Raw genomic sequence first — 20,629 nt, forward strand, 5'->3', positions numbered from 1 at the left:
ATTTCTCCTGGCAATCTTGATTCCAGCTTTTGTTTCTTCCAGCCCAGCGTTTCTCATGATGTAGTCTGCATATAAGTTAAATAAGCAGGGTGACAATATACAGCCTTGATGTACTCCTTTTCCTATTTGGAATCAGTCTGTTGTTCCATGTCCAGTTCTAACTGTTGCTTCCTGACCTGCATACAGATTTCTCAAGGGGCAGATCAGGTGGTCTGGTATTCCCATCTCTCTCAGAATTTTCCACAGTTGATTGTGATCCACACAGTCAAAGGCTTTGGCACAGTCAATAAAGCAGAAATAGATGTTTTTCTGGAACTCTCTTGCTTTTTCGATGATCCAGCGGATGTTGGCAATTTGATCTCTGGTTCCTCTGCCTTTTCTAAAACCAGCTTGAACATCAGGAAGTTCACAGTTCACGTATTGCTGAAGCCTGGTTGGGAGAATTTTGAGCATTACTTTACTAGCATGTGAGACGAGTGCAATTGTGTGGTAGTTTGAGCATTCTTTGGCATTGCCTTTCTTTGGGATTGGAATGAAAACTGACCTTTTCCAGTCCTGTGGCCACTGCTGAGTTTTCCAAATGTGCTGGCATATTGAGTGCAGCACTTTCACAAAATCATCTTTCAGGATTTGAAATAGCTCAACTGGAATTCCATCACCTCCACTAGCTTTGTTCATAGTGATGCTTTCTAAGGCCCACTTGACTTCACATTCCAGGATGTCTGGCTGTAGGTGAGTGATCACACCATCGTGATTATCCGGGTCATGAAGATTTTTTTTGTACAGTTCTTCTGTGTATTCTTGCCACCTCTTCTTAATATCTTCTGCTTCTGTTAGGTCCATACCATTTCTGTCCTTTATTGAGCCCATCTTTGCATGAAATGCTCCCTTGGTATCTCTAATTTTCTTGAAGAGATCTCTAGTCTTTCCCATTCTGTTGTTTTCCTCTATTTCTTTGCATTGATCACTGAAGAAGGCTTTCTTATCTCTTCTTGCTATTCTTTGGAACTCTGCATTCAGATGCTTATATCTTTCCTTTTCTCCTTTGTTTTTTGCCTCTCTTCTTTTCACAGGGATTTGTAAGGCCTCCCCAGACAGCCATTTTGCTTTTTTGCATTTCTTTTCCATGAGGATGGTCTTGATCCCTGTCTCCTGTACAATGTCATGAACCTCATTCCATAGTTCATCAGGCACTCTATCTATCAGATCTAGGTCCTTAAATCTATTTCTCACTTCCACTGTATAATCATAAGGGATTTGATTTAGGTCATACCTGAATGGTCTAGTGGTTTTCCCTACTGTCTTCAATTTAAGTCTGAATTTGGCAATAAGGAGTTCATGATCTGAGCCACAGTCAGCTCCTGGTCTTGTTTTTGTTGACTGTATAGAGCTTCTCCATCTTTGGCTGCAAAGAATAGAATCAATCTGATTTCAGTGTTGACCATCTGGTGATGTCCATGTGTAGAGTCTTCTCTTGTGCTGTTGGAAGAGGTTGTTTGCTATGACCAGTGCGTTTTCTTGGCAAAACTCTATTAGTCTTTGCCCTGCTTCATTCCGCATTCCAAGGCCAAATTTGCCTGTTACTCCAGGTGTTTCTTGACTTCCTACTTTTGCATTCCAGTCCCCTATAATGAAAAGGACATCTTTTTTGGGTGTTAGTTCTAAAAGGTCTTGTAGGCCTTCATAGAACCTTTCAACTTCAGCTTCTTCAGCGTTGCTGGTTGGGGCATAGACTTGGATTACTGTGATATTGAATGGTTTGCCTTGGAAACGAACAGAGATCATTCTGTCGTTTTTGAGACTGCATCCAAGTACTGCAGCTCTTAACCACTTAGCAAATAGCCCATCCACACTCTGGTTAAGGAGCAATTAAATATGAACACTTCCATGAACGGACTTATGGGGGCGCTCATTCGCAAATGCCTGGGCTAGTTCCATCAGCGGTTAGAGGATCACGGTTCCTAAGAAGCATCCTCCAAGGGTTGATTTCCGATTTGCATGGGTACCTTCAGGTACATTATCTCATTCAATCCCTTAACAACCCTGAAGGGGGTAGCACGGAGATGATCATCCCCACGAGATGCAGTAAATTTAGGTGACAACAGCAAGGCCCTGCAGCCGTTGAGGGTGAAAACTAGAGGTCCCCTGTTTCTCCTTTTGGAGGGGGAAGACTCTTTCCAGGGGGCAGCACAAGGGGAACGATCTCATGTTGCTAATGCCCACTGCTCACCACCTGGGCCTCACGGATGAATAGTGAAGACACCTCTACCTCTCCTATCTCTGCCTTTTTCCTACTGGACTGGGGCCAATCTGGCCGTAGGCTATGGACAAGAACCCTATATTATCCCCTTCCCACTACCTTGATTTAGGCAATAGAAAGCGTTTTGAAAAGTTCGTTTATCTATTCAAAATTATCTAGGGAGCACCAACCATGCCCCAGCCATTGTTGTAGGCCTGGGGATTCAGCTGTGAACAAAGCAGAGACCCACACTCTGGAGTTGACAATTACCGTGGACGGAGACTCCTAAAAAGTTCGGCATACACTGGATTGTCTTAACATTTCAAAAATATGTTAAATCTACGGTGGTCTCTTACGTCTTCAATGTCACACACACACACCAAGGTGTTTTTTGTGTAAATCTGGACTTGCCCTTCAAGCAAACTGCTTGGCTGGCTGAAATGTGGAAACACCTTTCAATTTAGTCTTTTAACATGTGTTGAGTGCCACCTATGTGCAGAGCCCGATATTGGGGACTTTGGAGAGAGGCAGAAGGATGAGAAGACAAGGTCCTATCTTAGGGGGTTCCCAGGATGCTGAAAGGCAGTTCCTTGTCTTGGGAGCTCCCAGGCTGTAGGAAGAGACAGTCTAGACTGGGAAGGCAAACAACTTCGGGACCCACTTTCAGAGGGGAGTCCCAAGTACATGCAAAATGAATCCAGCCTAGGCTGTCTGGAATCGGTAAATGGTCCCTTGTGATAATGGGGAACAAGAGAGCAGATGCCCTCTCTTAGGAGCTGTCGCATGTCCCAAGGACGAGGAGGAACCCGGGCAGCCTCTTCTGGATTATCCTTTATACTGGCAAGTCTTCTGAATAAGGGGAAGGATGGGGTGGGGACATTCCAGTCAGAGGGTGCCTCCTGGAGGGATAGGAGAAATGGGGGCACCGGGCACAATTCAAACCCAGTCGAAGACACAGAGGAGAGAGGCGGGCCAGTGCCTGAGGGTCTCGGCTAAGTCTTTACAGCTGCGGGGTGGCCGTGCGGATGGACCGAGTCAGGGGTAGAGGGAGTGAGTGGGGACAGTGCCTCGGTTCCTTGACAGCTGTTAAGGAAGCGTGGCGACAAAGGGTTAAGTGTGCCCGCCACCGCCCCAAACGCTTCCTGTGTTTGAAATCCTTCAGGTCTCCAGAACCCTCTGGCCCCCGGCCAGGCGGGCATTGTCCGGGGAGCCGCTTGTGGGCTGTCAGAGCGGCCGCGCCGCCTTTGTTGTGGGGCCACCTCAAGGTTCCCTCTCGCGCCCTGGCTGGGGCTGCCGAGTGCGTGCCGGGAGGGGGGCGGTGCGGGAGGCTCGCTCCCTCTCCCTCTTCCTGGCCCCCCCTCCAGCCCTCCCGATGACCACATGACCAAGTGGGCTCGCGGCCAAGCCACAGGCTACAAAATGCAGCCCCTGGAGTGAGCGGGGCGCATTCCCGCTGGCAGCTTGAGCCCCGGGCCGTTGGAGCCACAGCCGAGCCGCCAGCCATTTGGAACGGGCTCGCCCCCGGAGCCGCCGAGACCAGCTGGGCGGCGCTGCCCCGCGGCGGGAGAGGGAGGCTGCAGGAGACAGGAGGCGGCGGCCGGCTAGCCCGTGGCGCGGCTTGGGGCGCACGGTCTCGCGGCCCGGAGCCACGCGAGCTCCGCGCCCTGCAGCCCGCCCGAGCCGCAGCTCGCGCCCCGCTCGGCCCCCGGCCTCTCCGCCCCCACCCCCGCCCCCTGGCCCGGGCCGCGCGGCGGCGGCCGGCGGAGCAGCATGAATCTGCGGCTCTGCGTGCAGGCGCTCCTGCTGCTCTGGCTTTGCCTGAACGCGGTGTGCGGAGGTGAGTGCGCGCCCTCCCGCTAGTCCGCGCTGCAGACCCCGCGCTCCCCGCCCTCCGCCCCGACGCGCACTCCCTCTCCGCCTCCCGGGAGCCGCGCGCGAGCCGTACCGGAGCCGCCACGCGCCGGGCCTCCCACTGACAGGGCGCCCGGGGTCAGGGGCCCGCCGGCCGCGGACACCGCTCCCTCTGGGGCAGTGGGGGGCTCGGCTCGGCCTGGGGCCTCACCGGTCCGGAGCCTGGCCCCTCCCGGTCGCCCCTCGCAGTCTGAGGAGCTCAGGGCCGCAGGAGTGCGCCCCGGGTCCCGCGCCCCACGCCCCACGTGCTGCAGGGAATCGGGGGGAGGCGCGTCCCGCTCCCCTCGTGGATCATTGGAGGGAGCTGACCTGAGCCGGGTGGGCAGGGCTCCCGCGTGGAAAGTTAGGGGCCGCCGGCCGGTCCAGGGGCGCGGGCCACTGGGGATGATGTGCCAAGAAGCAGACGTGACACTTGTTGCATAGGCAGGAGCGCGCGGCGGGGGCGGCGGCCTGGAGCCCAGCTGTTGCTCCTTGCAGCCTGCATGTGAGCTGAGGCAGCCTACCCTGGGCCGGGCCGGGCAGGGCCGGGCCAGGCTGGTCTCCTCCCTTACCCCCAAGTCCTGTTTGGTCTGCTCTCCTGCTCCCATACGGGAAGGCTCTCCCCAAGGCCTCAGTCCCACCGCAGGGACTGAGTTCTTCGAGACCCTGGCTCCCTCCCTCCTCCCCTCCACCCCAGGCATGGTCATGCTGCGCTTCAGTCCCCCTGTCTCCAGGCACCAAACAAGGCAAGAGCGCCTGACCCGGTCGATACCTCCAGGTAGCTGGCCCCCACCTGCACCACAGCCCCACCTGGCATACTTGGCAATCATCCCCAAGCCTGGTCCCCACCCACAGCCCAGCCTCCTGGTCCAGGCTGCCTGTCTGTGCGTCAGTGTCTCCTGGGGCTGCCAGCTCCCACCTCCAGCTGCCACAGTCCTGTGATCTGGCTGTCACTGCTGCCTGACTGGCACCACAGAATAGAAAGGCCAAGACCAGGTGGACTAATGCCAGTGCCAGGGTTGGAGTTTCCGGGAGGTAGGAGCTGAGGGAGGCAGAGAGCAGGGCAGCACGTTCCCTAGAGGCAGGCTCCGGGTCCTCCTTGGTTCCGGGTCCTCCTTGGTTCCAGGCCCTCAGAACACAATGCAATCTTGGAGGCTCTGAGGGGCCTGGCGGGGCTCCACCTCTCTCTTTGTGGGTCAGCTGCTTTCTCAGCTCTTTCTTGCCTTTGGCATTGCTCTGGCCCCAGGGAGTCCTGCCTGGCTTCTCAGGAAGGTGACTTGGTTGGCTCTGGCACCACTTGCCTTCAGCTAGCTATCCAGTGGTCTCTCTTTTCAGGGCCCGAGCCCTGGCTCAACCACCTCCTTGAGAAGAAGGGGAGCAGGCTTTTTCCTGACAAACTCCTGTCAGGCAGACAGTGGCAGAAAGTGAGCAAAAGATACAAATGAAGGACCCCGCAGGGACCTGCCCTCTGGGAGCCTGCCGCCCAGAGAACTTGGCAAGACAAGACACCCAGAGGACACCACCACTGGCAAATGGCCCCAGGTGGTGCCTTCAGGGAGAGTGGGTGCAGAGAGGGCATCCCAGAGGAAGCTGGGCCTACCTGATTGGCACACTTGGGGCTCCCCCAGAGCCTCCAGGGAGACCCTTCACTGACTGACCAGCACTCGGACCCTTTAGGTGTCCAGCTGTTGGGGTAGCACTAAGGTAAAGGCAGAGATGGTTTCAACAGGAGGGAAGGCGCTGTCTGTTTCAGATCCTGCCATGTCCTGCTTCAATTCGCCTTTTTTCATTAGGTTGCCTTATCTCCACAGCCTGCTTTGGGTAAATTCGTTGGCCTCACGTTTTGCTTAAACCAAGCACTGGAAACTTCCCAGCCTCCCTCTCCTTCTCTAACCCCTCCCCCAGCCTCTCTTGGAGCCAAGGAGGCCACCTCTGTGCAGGTGGCCACCACTCAGGGTCCAAGGACACAGGTCCTGCTGTTCGTGCCTCCTGTCTTAGGTCAGAAAAAGAGCTTTTCTGAAGCACCTCACCCCTGGCGCAGACTCACATGCTGTCCGCAGCCCGAGTCCCCAGAGTTCCAGGCCTGAAATTCATGCTTCCTCCACAACACTGCCCTGACTTGGGAATGCACCCCCACTAACACACACAGACTCCTCCGCTGCCTCCTGACCTGGGATACACTTTGCTCTTCTGAGTCTGCAAACTGCTGAGCCAGGGCCAAGCAGCCCTTGGTCTTTGTCTGAGCACCTCTCTCTCTCCGGCCCCCTCCTGCCTCTCCCCAGCCCCAGCTGAGGCCTGGCCACCGTGACAGCGTGAGGACAGCCTCTGACCTCTCTGACTCAGGGAAGGGGTGTCTCCACTCCATCCCCTATGCCTCAGAGCTAAGCCCCCAGGTAACCTGAGTCAGTAAGGGACTAACGCAGGTGAAGCAGACGAGCAGGGCTGCCAGGGCAGGTGTCCTCAGTGGCTTGGCTGGTGTGGGAAGACGGCTCAGGGCATGGGGCTGGGCAGACAGAGGAGGAGCACCTCATTCCGGAGACAGATGCAGGACCCCAGAGCAGTGGAGGGGACACAGCCACTGCCAGTTGTGTGGGCTTTTAAAGCCATCACAAGACGGGCTGGATGGCAAGAAGAAAAAATAATGATACTTCATTCCAAGTGAGGATGGCATGTTCCTGAAAAGTGGCACACACCTCATTGTGTGCTGGCAGGGTTGGAGTTCATGTGGTGTGAAAAGCAAGCCCTGTTTACCCCTGACTGTGGTTCACAGTGGAGATGCTGATGGCACTTCGGTCCCTGTAGGCTTGCAACTCTTGGCTGGATTGCCCTAGCCTTCCTTTAAGTAGCAGATGAGTTAGAGGAAAATATTTAAGTTCACTGGGGATGGCCCCAGTTTCTACAGGGGAATTCTCTTGTGTAGCCAGGTCCTCTGCAGTGATGAGAATCAGAAGCCTCTGATTGGCCCCTTTAGACAGTACAAAGCCTGGGTTTCAGGTGTCAGCTTATCTTAGGGTGAACCAGACTCAGAATCAAAAGTACGAAACAGGTGGGTGATGGGATCACGGTGGGAGAGGAACTGCAAACTTCTGGCTATGAGGAGGACAGTGAGCCCCCCGCCTAGTGGGGGGCAAGATGCCTGGGGCTTCTGGGTGACTGCTTTCCAGGGTCTGGCTGAGAACTCAGTCAGCCTAGGTAGTTCTTCTCTGCAGCCCTAGTGTCTAGACATCTCCCTGGCTAGAGTCTGAGCCCAGCAGCCATGCTCCTCATCCTGGCTCTGGGCCTCCCTCCCTCTTAGGGGCCTCCCCCACCAGGCCTCTCTCCCTGATTGCCACCACCACTTACAGCCCTGGGTCTGAGCATTTGCAGATGATACCCTTCCCAGCTGGGCAGCTGGGCACTGTGCCTCTCTTCTCATGCCTGCTGTTCCTGGGACCATAGCCTGTGCCATTGGTCACCCTTCAGACTCAAGAATCAAAACCTCATTGAGACCTTTATGGTCCTTAGGGTGCTTCTGTGTGCCTGGCCACAACCTCAGCACAGTCCTTTTTGCCCCGAGAGTTTCTGTGGTACTAACTGTTCGTTAGCATCATTCCTATCCTCTTGCAGAGGGCAGGGCAGCCTTGAGGGGGCTCCAAAACACAGGGCAGAAGCTGAAGCAGCTGGGGTAGGGGGCTGAGTGAAGGGGCTTCCCTCCTGTCTCTACACACGTTCCAGCTCCTTTGCAGAAGGTAGTGCCACGATGGGAGGAAGCAGCCTCCTGGCCCCTACTGCCCCAAAGCACGAAGACAATTTGTGTTTGAATTTACATTAGGTGCTGGGTTTAGGGGGCCACATTAACCCACCCCTAACCAGAAGCATGAAGAGTGGCTGGTAAACAGAGAGGTCCTAATGGGCTTGTGACTCTTCTGCGGGAGGGAGGGTGAAAGGCTAGAGAGTGTGCGCATGCGTGTCTGGGCCAGCGCTGGAGAGCTGCAGGCCCCAGGGGCCTGGGCAGGGAGGGCCCTAAGGACAGACCTCGCCTGCTTCTGGCCTAAGAGGAGGAGAAATGCCTGGAAATTGTGTGCAAGTGGAGGAGGAATCACAAAAGCCAACTAGCCAAGGAAGGAACTGGAGCATGGGGATGCTGGAGGCAGGGAGGAAGGCAAGGAAGAGCCGCCAGGGGTATAATGGGGGAACTGGCAGCCAAGGGGCGGTTATATGGAAACTGTGAGCTAGCGGTGGAGACTCCTGGATGGATAGAAACAGGTCTCGAGAGAGAGGGATATAGCTGGAGGCGAACCTGCTGGTGTGGGAAGAGGGAGACTGGGATTCATGATCGCTGGCCTCAGAAGCTGTATTTGCCCAGAGCAGCCCCATCCTGGGCATTGCCCAACACTCTGCTGGGCTGCCTCTCGCCCAGGACTGTCACCACTCCCCGCTCTGCTGGCCTCTGGTAGCTGGCTTGTCTGTGGCGTGCCAGCTCGCCTGCCCTGGCTGGACGTCAGCCTCCATGAGAGGTGGCCCATGGCTCTTGTCCCTCATTGCACCCAGGAACACCCAGCACCACTTGGATTCTATTGGCCAGGCTTGCTCTGGCACCAGGAGGTTTCTACTCTGTGCACAGATGTAGAGGGGAGCCCCTAGAGCAGAAAAAAAGCCAACTGGGATCAGAATAGAAGGCATGTGCATCAGATCCAGGATGGGGGTATGATCTGGGGATGAAAAGAGGTGTGGTAAGGGGGGCAACTCTAGCAGCCCAGCCCCCTCCTGATGCACTTGCTGCTTCAGGTGACATTCACTCATTTGTTTACTCATTCATTTGTACAATATTTATTGGCCTCTGAATCTGGTCACAACCTGAATAGAATCCAGCATAAGGCAGAGTCAGAGACTGCCCTGCCCCCCTGACACAGAGAATCAGAGACTGCCCCCCCAGCAGTCCTCCAGTCACCCACCAAGAGGCCATGAGAGCAAGTGAGCCCCAAGATGGCTAGACACTGATGAGATGCCCAGGGGGGAGGTCTGAGAGCTCTAGGACTCAAAAGTGGGTCACCTGCATATCAAAGGATGTACAATGACATCATATTCCAGATTTGCTTTAGAATACCTCCGCAAAGAAAGAAACAGGAGAACCAAAGCATATGTAACTCCATCTGGATCACTGTTGAATCTAGGTGATGGCCACGTGATGGGGGGAGTTCATTTCATTGAAATATTGTGCGTCTGAAATGTTTTCAGTGTATCAGTTGCTAGGATGCAGTGGGAGGTATACTGTCTGCCATGCCCCAGCCTCAGTACAGGCCTGATACCCCAAACTGCACCTCTTGATGACGTTCTGAACACAGAACATGTATTTGTGCCCATCAGAAACATGATAAGACTATCAAAAGGACATAAACCAGGTGTATAATTCGCAAGATGTGAGTCATGAGTTCCATTTGCCCCAGAACAGTGGAACCCTTGCAAAAAGTTCATCAGTTCATGGATTGAAAAAGAAAGACAAACTATGAGAGCGCCACCTCATGGGGAATCTGCCCCTCCCCTGGGGCGCCTGCCCTCTGCATCAGCTTTTGGGGATGACTGGCTTGACTGGCTTTCTTCTTCCTACAGGACCCCTGCTGCAGACATCTGACGGGAAGGAGATGGAAGAAGGCACCATCCGCTACCTGGTGCAGCCCAGGGGGGCGAGGAGCGGCCCAGGGCCCTGGCAGGGAGGTCGGAGGAAGTTCCGGCGCCAGCGGCCACGCCTCTCCCACAAGGGCCCCATGCCTTTCTGAAGCAGGTACTTGAGCCTCTGGTGAGTGGGTGGCACAGAGGGGGCAGGGGAGGAAGAGTCTGGAAGCTGGGTGGCCCTGCTGCTGACTGCTGGCCAGAGACCTGCGCCAGGCAGTCTCAGCCCCACACAGAACCCTGGGGCTCACAGACAGGGGGCCGAGGCTGGAGAGGGGCTTGGTGCTCCCCCAGGACTCAGGTGCTGGCTCCCATCTGCCCGGCTGCCTAGAGTTGGGCTGGCTGGCCCAGGTGGAGTGTTCTGGAAGACTCGAGGTGGGGGGGGGGTGCCCCAGGGTATGTGTGTGAGTGTGGATCCTCACCAGAGGCAGAGAAGGAGGCAGGGAACTTTGGGGTAGCCGCAGGCAGAAGACAGGAAGAGAGCTGCCCGGAGCTATGGGGGGAGAGGTTAGAGGTGACCTGCTGTCCTTCCCCCTGTCTCCAGGACAGGGGCACCAGCTCAGGGGCCTGAGGCTTTAGGTTCAGGCTTGCACAGAGGAGGGTGAAGGTGGTCTTCTGGCCCGCCCCGGGCGGTTCCTTTGACCTAGGACACATCAATGACTCCTCTCTGGTCATTTTTGTCTCTTTAGGACCGAAGGGGCCACCACACGCCCACCCCCTGCGATTTCTCTCTGCTCCTCCATAGATCGGCCTGCTTCTCTGGAGCCCTCACAGCCATTCGCCTCACCTGGCCCCTCTTCTAGCTGCTCACCGGCTGGCTCTCCTCCCCTACCTGCCTTCCCATCAAGGATCCATTCAGCCCCTGATTCCTGACTTGGGAGACCTCGCACTGGAATGCCAGCCTTCCCCCTGCTCTAAGCCCTACCTCTCCTGTCTGATACCCTAATGCCTAACCCTTCTCTGGCCTTTCCTGCCTCAGGTATGCCATGCGGGCTGGGTGGAACCCTCCCTTCTTCAACTAGGGCATCAGCCTTCCCCTGGCTGCCAGAGGGGCACAGGGAGCCAAGCAATGAGAGACTCTAGTGAGAGGGGAGAGGGATGGGGTGTTGGCAGGCAGACAGGGTGCCTTGAGGGGCATGGGAATGGGGGCTTGGCGCTCTGGTGAAGGAGGAGGTGAAGCACCAGAGAAGAGAGGAATAGCTACTGTGGTGTCTTCCTCCTCCTTGAATTTGGCCCAGTTATGGAAAGAGGTGGAGAGGGGCCATGCTGTACTGGGTTGGCCAAGAAGTTCGTTTGGGCTTTCCATAAAGCTGTTATGGATACTTTGTCACTTCTCTCACCACCTTGCTGCGCTGCCTGACCGTCCCTCTGCCCCTACCCCAGCTAGTTTCAGCTCCAGCTTTGGAGGGGGGGAGATGGGCCTGAGGCGGCTCTGTACCCTCCCAGGAACGAAAGCCAAGCAGGACACTTGGTTTTGCCAAGAATCACAGACTATCAGAGCCAAAAGGCACCTTGGAGATCACTTGGCTCCACCTCCTTATGCAAACTCCTGCAAAAAGCAGAGGCCTGGAGGGGGATGGTGACCTGCTCAGTGTCACCAGAGCCAGAATGAGGGCTCAGGTCTCCCGCTCCCACGTGAGGACGCCCTCTTCCTTCTTGATGAGGCTTTCCGAAGCCATGAAGTGCCTTTCTCCCGGGTTTGGGGCTCAGGGTGCCTAGGAAGGGAGAGGGAACTGGCTGTGAGCTGCCCCGTGGTGGGATGGAGCGGTCCCAGCCTCCCTGGCCTCGGGTCCATTCCCCAACCTGGCCTGGAAAGTTCTATGACTGGCCAGCCACTCCCATTCCTGTGACACTCGCAGACCCCAGGTATTTTCATAGCGGCAGCTCAGGCACCGAGACTCCCAGGAGCCAGGAGATGGCCTTAACCAACTGGACTCAATAGCCTTCCCTTCATGTTGACAGGACTTTCTCTTCCAGTGGCCTTTCCTTGGGGAGGGGGGAGACAGCAAGGAGAGAGGAAAGATGGGAGGAAGTGTGGATCTCAGCAGGCTTTCTTCTGAGAGGCCTGGGAAGGAGAAAAGGGAAGACAGGAGCCTGATGGCCACCCATGTATGTGTGGGAGCAGGGGGAGTCAGGGCCCCCCGAGTCCCACAACAAATCCCTTTCGCCTATACCTGAACCCTTCCCCTTCCCTCCACTGCTGCTAACGCTACTGCTGTTGCTGCTTCAAGGCCCACCCTGGGGAACCAGGCTGGGCACCCGCTGACCCCCCAATGCCTCTCAGCCTGGAGTTGGGGCTGACCAGTGTCCAGAAAGCCTCTTCTGTCATGGACACCCCCACCAGGGACTGGGCTGTTTTCCCCTCTTCCTCTCTGCTTCTCCTGTCGCATCAGTTGCCCAGCCCTGTGGGGAACGAGATGGAAAGGAATGGCTGGGAAAGTCTGGGGACACGAGCAGTGGGGGTGCTGAGGGGCTGTCTTATTTAAAGTGGTTGTGTGTGATTCTTAGACTAATTTATACAAAGTTATTAAGGCCCTTTTCATTAAGAAAGCATCCCCTTTCCCTAGTTGTGTTCACTGTGTTTGTAAAGATTGTTCAGTGTAAATATGTCTTTATAATAAAGAATGAAAAGCTGACAATTCGCCCTTACTCTTGGAGGTCACGTTCAGGAGGGGCACACCTCTCCCCTGAGGTCCCCATTCCCCCCCAGCCCCTGCCCCGCAATGCCCATGAACTTCACGCACAGGGAAGAAAGTGCCTGCCTCCTATATCAGTTCCAGGTCTGATGGCTTCTAACTAAATTGCCCAAAACTCACAAAAAGAATCGCGATGCTTAATGACCAGTTCATATAACATGCAGTCCAGTTTTAAGTGTGTTGGCATCTGTTTGAGTGTCCTAATTGTTATGTGCAGTGTCCTTTAAGGGACTTTTAAAAATTTATTTAAGAACATTCTGATTAAAGGTGGGATTTCTACTAAAAATTGTTTTATATCCTTGGTGCGTGCCTTCTTCTATTTTTATCTACTTTTGAACACTCCTGGGACTTTTTAGCCAGTTTGCCTTTCTTGAGAAATGTTCTGTTTCCTGCAATAAATACATTTGATAATGACTTTGTATGTATCATTTTATGTCTCACAAAGTAGAGTTGCTTGATGCACAAGATAGCCTGAGAAATAAATGCAAGGAGTTCGATGCAATTCTGCCCCATCTGTCTCACTTCGTCACATTTGTTGTCAAAATGCCAATATCTTGGAGAACAGAAAGGAATGTTGGGTACATGCTAATTTGGTTAATCAACTCATTAGGTGCACACAGGCATACACAACCCAGAGTAAAACCCAGCGAAGAGGAGACAGGAATGACCCAAAAGTGCCTTCAAGTTTTGTGGGAAATTCTACATATTTGACAGGTATTTAGTTCTAGAAATATACAATTTGAAGAAAGGGTCTTGAGACACTTGCTAAAAAGTCATAAAGCTGGTCAATGAAAGGTAAAATAGAAAATACCACCCACCAGCACACACAGCAATCTTATCATTGACAAAATGCTGCAGATTGTGACAGTGATTTTAGAAAACATCATGTTGGAAGTGCCTCTTAGGAAAATTGGTACAAAATGCCTTCTTTCAAAATTACTACTTTGACTTTTAGGCAAACTGGTCGTCAAAGGAACTGGTTTTAGGCAAGGAGGTTTGGGGTGGGCTGGCTTCATGCTGATTGGTCTGTTACCTCCCCTAATCACCCCCAAAGCTCTAATTTCACATGAAACCAAGGAGGGGATGGGCAGTGGCAGGACAGAACAACTTAATACTGATCCATAAGTGTGTAGCCCTTTAACAGTCTACAGAGCTCTTTGAAAAAATAGCAAATCTTTTTATTATCCTAACAACTGTACAACACAGATCCCCCATTTTACAAATGAGAAAACAGGCTAAGAGAACTTGCCCAAAGGCTCAGAGCCAGTAAGTGAATCTAGAATCTGGACTTTGAATTCTAGAATGTAAACTGTTCCTATAGTACTATGAAAGATCCCCTAATTAGAGAGAAGACTTAAGTACAAAATGTACTTAAACACCAGTAAGTGCACTTGAAATAGGTGGTGTGGTGTGGACTGGTGGAATCAAAGAAGGCTAACGGAGGCTGACCAGCTAACACTGGCCCCAGAAGACCCAGTTGCGTTTGGTAAAGTTGGCAGGAGGATGGTGGACAGTGGAGGTGGGGACAAGGAAGGGGAGTAGCTACCAGGGTCCTCCAGGCATGTGTTGTCACTGGATGCTAGTGGGTGGTGGTAAGTCTGATCTCCTTAGACCGGACCATGAGGAGAAGTAAAGCTGGTGGCTTTCTGTAAAGATAGGCGTGCATGTGTGCTAAGTCACTTCAGTCATGTCCGACTCTGTGCAACCCTACGGACTGTAGCCTGCCGGGCTCCTCTGTCCATGGGACTCTCCAGGCAAGAATACTAGAGTGAGTTGCCTTGCCCTCCTCCAGGGGATCTTCCCAACCCAGGGATCGAACCTGTGTCTCTTGCATCTCCTGCATTGGCAGATGAGTACTTTTTATTTACCTGGGAAGCCATCTGTAAGTATAATTAGACATCAAACCCAAAGAAGGTGGGACATAAGGGTTGCCACCTTTTGGAGATATCTTGACCAAGTAAATACAATAGAATCAGAGTAGGGGGGTTGTTTTTGAAAAAGAGAAAAAAAAAAAAAAAGAAAAAGGAAATCACTTTTTGTTCACTGGTTACTACTGGACCAAGATGTGGAAGGGCGTGGGGGGTGCAGATAAACCTGAAAAACAACAGGTCTTCAAATCCACCTGGAAATCAGTCCCCATAAGGCAGAGATTAGGGAGGTAAACAGACTCAGGCTATACAAGGCTTCTCAGGACCCCAGGTGTGGTATAAAATGAGCCATAGCCACTTAGATGTGTAACATTTCAGATTCTCCCACAAGCCCTAGCTGACTCAGTACCGCTAACTGGGGCCGGTCATTCCGAGGTGCTTAAAGAATTCTATTTTTCAGGCCTGAAGTTTATTCAACTGAAATTTCTCAGCTCCAAATTTCTAAATAGAGTGAATCTCTCTCAGTTGACTGCCAAAGGGCGTGGTGGAGAAGACTTGGCTACCTTCTTTTCTGATCCTAGAAGGGGCTGCTGACTGAGCCAGCATTTTTCTGGAACCCCTGAAATGTAAGGTCTCTCCAGGGTTCTTTGAAACACCAATTTTCCCTACAAACTGGCCAGTGTTCAGAAAAGGACACTCCTGACTGCTGCTTTGGACTTCAGTCAAAGGCCAGGGGGGCATCTAGGACATCCCCCCTAGAATGTTTCAAATCAGGGATTAGTGAACTCTTCCTGTAAATTGACTTTGCAGGCCATGAGGTCTCTGTCCCAAGTCTTCAAGTCAGCTATTGCCCTTCAAAAGTGGCCATAGACAAAATGTGAATGAACCACAGTGGCTGTGCTACAAAACTGTATTTATAAAAACGATGGTGGGCCATAGAAGCCTTTCTCATGTGGAGCATCAGCAAGCCCTCCAGCAGAGCCCTTGAGCCCTTGTCTGGGGCCCAAAGGGAGGACTCCCATTCTGCAGCCAGGTCTAGAATTAAAAGCAGTTAATCAACTTGTTAGGAGCTGGCTCCTGTGCCATGCTATCTGACCCTAGATATATTAGCAGAGGGCTGTCTGTGGAAGGGGAAGTCTGAAGTCAGATCAGGGCTCAACTCCCAGCACCACCACTCACTTCTCTGTGATACCTGAAAGCCGGTGTCTCAGTGAGCCCCATTTCCTCTGCGGACAGGATCCTCTGGCTTCTTCTGAGCACTATGGCCAGGATGGAATGCCACGATGCAGGTCAAGTGTTGGGCACCATGCCTGGCTCATGTATGAGCTCCCTAGTGGGAAGTAATATTATCCTCACTAAGCCTCAGTCTAACCTTGAGAAGTGGACAGGGCAGCCATCATTGTCCCCAATTTATAGATGGAATAACAGGCTCAGGGAGGTCAAGTAACTTGTTCAGACTCGGAGAGCCATAAGTGGCCAGGGCAGTCTCAAAGTTGGCTCCGTTCTCAGCTCAGGCTAGCTGTCTACACAACCCATGGGATTCCCAAGTGGTGCTAGTGGTAAAGAACCCACCTACCAATGCAGGAGACAGAAGAGACACTGGTCAATCCCTGGGTGGGGAGGATCCCCTGGAGAAGGAAATGGCAACCCACTCTAGTATTCTTGCCTGGAGAATCCCGTGGGCAGAGGAGACTGGCGGGCTACAGTCCATAGGATCGCAAAGAGTCAGACACAACTGAAGAGACTTACCACACATGCGCACACGCAGACAATCCACAGGGCCTACCCGAGCACTGATGGCCCTCAGCACTCTCCCCTGTGGCAGCATTACCTTGGGCAACACCTTATCCGGAATTTTGGAGTTGGGCACTTGCTCCAGAAGAACTGCCTGGCCCCTAGGTTCCTTTCTACCAGAGGCCAGGGACCCGGAAACCTGACTTCCAGTCCCAAATCTGTTTTTGCCCAGGGCTAGCTGGGCAGCTTGGCAAAATCTCCCCTCAGTCCCTTCTGGGTCTCAGCCTCCTCACCTGCCTTGGCTGCCTGGAAAGAGGGGGTGGGTAGGAAGCACCTGCTTGTGAACAGGGCTTTGTTGGGGTCCCAGCAAACAGTGAAGATGCTTCAGGCCACTCTCCAGAGGGACTCAGTGCTCTGGGAGAAGAAATTAAAGAAATGGTGGGAAACAGGACCCCTGGACAGTGAGGAAGTCCATGACTGGGTTCTGTGGGTCTGTCTAAGCTTCCCTTGGCCCCAGAGGCTGCTGGAACCTTCATTTAATTTTATTTTTTAAAAGTTTTTATTGAATTTGTTACAATATTGTTTCTGTTTTATGTTTTGGTTTTTTGACCCTGAGGCATGTGGGATCCTAGTTCCCTGACCAGGGATCGAAACTGCACACCTTGTACTGGAAGGCAAAGTCTTAACCACTGGTCCACCAGGGAAGTCCCTGGAACCTCCGTGTTATACTTCTCCCATCTTGCAAGCCAAATGCTTTCTGACCTTCACTGAGTGTGAGAGAACTGGCAGGCTGCAGCCCAGTGGCCTGAAGCTAGTGGCTCAGCACTTGGGATCCTAATCCCAGCTTGGCCTGTAACTGGCTGTGTGACCCTAGGCAAGTCATCTGGGGGTCCCAGTTCCCCCTCATCTATTTTCACAGGACAAGAATTGAAGTTTCCCTTCCCTCAGATTTACAGAATCCTAGCAGGGCAGAGCTGGCAGGCTCCTGAGAGGCCATTCAGTCTCCTGAGCCTCTTCTTTTTTACAGAAAGTTGGGCTCAGAAAAGGAAAGGGACTCACTTAAAGGGACACGCCAAGCCGGTCCTGACAGACACGTAGGGAGCCAGCGCTTCCTGGGTGCCAAGCACTGTTCTGAGTGCATCGCCTGCCCTGGCTGACTGAGTCCCCATCATAACTCTAGTTTACAGCTAAGGAAACTGAGGCATGAAGAGACTAAGTTCTTCTGAGGATCTTCTTTGGTATGCAATGGAATGAGGACCCAGGTGACACTGTTTTAAAGGAAGCCAAAGGCACTAGTGAAATGCCAAGCAGTCACTCCCCGGGGATGGGGAAGCCTTCACTCTGATTCCCTCAGTCCAACAATACTTGTGTCTGTGGGATCTGGGAGACTGGCCTGGCCTGGATGAAGAAGTCATCTTTCCATCAAGGCAGGGATGTCTCGGACTCCTTCCCCAGCAAGTGTGGGGACAAGAGTCAGTGACCCTGGCACTGTCATAAGCTTTCCTACCCTTATCTCTAGACTCCCAAACTTTCTCATAGCCTAGAGTCCTCTTGGGGCTTCCCAGGTGGTACTAGTGGTAAAGAACCTGCCTGCCAATGCAGGAAACATAGGAAACACAGGTTCGATCCCTGGATTGGGAAGATCCCCCAGAGGAGGGCATAGTAATACACTCCAGTATTCTTGCCTGACAACCCCATGGGCAGAGGAGCCTGGTGGGCTGCAGTCCATACACGACTGAAGTGACTTAGCACACACACTTTTTTGGGAACTCCTAAGCTGAATGATGAGCTTTGGCCACCTCATGCGAAGAGTTGACTCATTGGAAAAGGCTGATGCTGGGAGGGATTGGGGGCAGGAGGACAAGGGGACGACAGAGGATGAGATGGCTGGATGGCATCACCGACCTGATGGACGTGAGTCTGAGTGAACTCCGGGAGTTGGTGATGGACAGGGAGGCCTGGCGTGCTGCAGTTCATGGGGTCGCAAAGAGTCGGACACGACTGAGCGACTGAACTGAACTGAACTGAAGCTGAATGATAAGAGAAGAAAAACAAAGCAGGGAGGGGAGAGAGCACACAGGGATGGGGGAGGCGGGAAGGAGGCATCTCAGGAGGGAGGGCTCACCTCTGGGTCCCTTCTACCTCTATCACCTCAGATGCTCCTTTCCCCAGGAGTTTCAAACTGATTCCCCTCCTATCCCACTCCAAGGCGACTCTGGGCTACCCCACAGCCTAGCCCCATAGCCCTCTCTACCCCCATCCCAGCTCCCGAATGGCCTGGCAAGTTTCAGGTCCCATGCACTGTGCAAGTTGTAGCTCCAACTCGCCTCAGCCGAGGCTAATATTTTCAGAGCCAAAGCTCAAGAAAAACCTGTTCTGCCTGCCCCCACCCAAGACTGATTCAAAAGAATCAATCTCCTGGACAATGAGCTCAACAGAAAAAGCACCTACTCTGTGCAGGATGGTAGGTGAGTGACCACAGAGAAGACTGTTCCTCGCCTTGCCTCTGGCAAGGGTGGGACCTGGCTGCTGCCTTGGTCCCAGCAGTAGTGTGATGCAGTGAGCGTCTCATGTATCTTTCAGGAAGCAGAGGCTGGGAAGGACTTGGCCTGTCACCCAAACCCCATTTCTCGGGAGACCTCTAGTCTCCCCAGCCTTCCCTTCCCTGGCTCTCTGCCTTCTCTAATGCTCCCAGTCCTTCAAGTGCCAGCTAAGGCCGCCTCCCCTATGAAGCCTGACCAGATGCTCCTCCCGTCCTGAAGGTCACGGGCAGGCTTGTTCCTCCACCAAAGCCTGTGTCCTTGCCAAATATATACTTTCTGGCCAGACTGAGCATGACCTTTACCACAATGGAGGGGATGATGCCCGAAGTGATGACTGACAGGGGAATCTAATGATAGCTCCTTTCCACACGGGGTGCTGTGCTGTGCTAAGTCACTTCAGTCATGTCCGAGTCTGTGCAACCTTATGGACTGTAGCCTGCCAGGCTCCTCTGTCCATGGGATTTCCCAGGCAAGAATACTGAAGTGGGTTGCCATTCCCTTCTCCAGGAGCTCTTCCTGACCCAGGGATCAAACCCATGTCTCTTACATCTACCTGCATCAGCACGGGATCTGGAGGCTTAAAAATCCTGGCTCCTCCAAGCACTAAGCCTGGGTCACACTTCACCTTTCTGGGCCTCAGTTTTACTGTTTGTACAATGGAAATGATAATCCCTAGCTTCCTCACAGGCTTGTTGAGAGGCTGAAGTTTCTTAAGTGAAAAAGTTTGCTACACTACAGAGGTGATTCAGGTGTGAACAATGCCTACCTCAGAGGGTGCCCAGTTTGTCTCCTGCCAAGGGCCGTAGAAATTCATTTCTCAACATTCAAGAAATGCCTTTGAGTGCCTGCTCTGTGCCACATTCCTTAGAACCTGGTGAGGGAGACCTGTGTTATTCAAAAGTCACAAGGGCAGGTCTGACCACGATGGTGTCAGGCCCCTGTGGGCAAGCACAGGACTCGAGGAAGTTTATCACGGAGAAGTGGTGGGATCCAGTTGGGGAGGAGAGTCCGAGAAGTTTCCTTGAGGAGAAGTATGTGGCACGAGACATCAGGGTGAATAGAGAATAAAGCAAGAAAAAGGAAGTCCTGGCAGAGAGAGCCCACAGCTTGGAGGGAGTGAGCGTGTGATTTATTTTTAAACCCATTTCACAGACAGAAAGTGGGCGCTGAGAGGCGCTATGATTCACGAAATGAGAGATTCCATTCAAGTCGTGTGTGTTAGCTGATTCCCTTCTGAGCTCTCGGCTGGGCAGATCGACAGAAGGGCCCTGCTATGGTAACTAAAATATCATCTCCTCATTAGCTTGCCCAAGGCTCTATCGATTTCATCAGCTGGGCAGGAGGGGCGAGGCCCCACACCCACAGGACTGGGTGGCTGGCTGTGCCTGGGCCAGCTCTCAGACTGGCTGGACACTTGGCACGCTTCTTAGATGTTCCACTTTTCTTGCACTCCGCCTCTCTTTCTCCTCCTAGCCCCTCCGTCCTCCGGAGAAATTCAGTGTGGCGTGAGAGGCTGCTCCCTGCTGGCTGAGCCTGGGAATGGCAGGGACTTCTCACTGGCCATTGAAGGAAAGTTCCTGAGGTCACCTCAACTTTGTGGTTCACCGGCAGGTGTGAGGAAGGGCAAAGACCAAGGTGTATGTGGAGGGCAACCAACTGGAGTTAGTGAAAACTGACTGTTTTGCTTGCTTCTGCTGCAGGACTCTGAGTCTGTGAATGATTTCGTGGGTGTGAGTGTGGAGGCCCCATGACTAGAGAAGGTATCTACAGGTCATGCGCACAGGTGGGCTCTGTGTGTGAACACTGGGCAGGCATGTGCGTTTGCTCCACGGCATGCACTGTATGCATGCATGCTTCCTGCTTGTGCCTGGAAGAGGGACAGAAATTGACACCTAAGGGCGCCGGGCTAAAATTCTCCAGCTGGTGGCTTCAAAAGGTGGCATTCGGCTCTCTGAGTCCAGGCTGGGCCCTATTTGCCTCCATATCAGACTTTTCCTAGGCTGTCTGGGT

General features: G+C 53.2%; 1 protein-coding gene across 1 annotated transcript; it reads left to right on the forward strand.

The window, feature by feature from the left end:
- Window positions 1–4,009: 4,009 nt before the first annotated feature.
- APLN (apelin) lies at window positions 4,010–12,861 on the forward strand. Its single transcript, XM_052663408.1, has 3 exons — window positions 4,010–4,076; window positions 9,719–9,890; window positions 10,468–12,861. The coding sequence occupies exons 1-2, from the start codon at window positions 4,010–4,012 to the stop codon at window positions 9,883–9,885; spliced, it is 234 nt and encodes a 77-aa protein (XP_052519368.1). The 3' UTR covers window positions 9,886–9,890; window positions 10,468–12,861.
- The last annotated feature ends 7,768 nt before the right edge of the window (window positions 12,862–20,629 follow it).

This window comes from Budorcas taxicolor, chromosome X, assembly GCF_023091745.1.
Source record: "Budorcas taxicolor isolate Tak-1 chromosome X, Takin1.1, whole genome shotgun sequence".
Classification (NCBI taxonomy): domain Eukaryota; kingdom Metazoa; phylum Chordata; class Mammalia; order Artiodactyla; family Bovidae; genus Budorcas; species Budorcas taxicolor.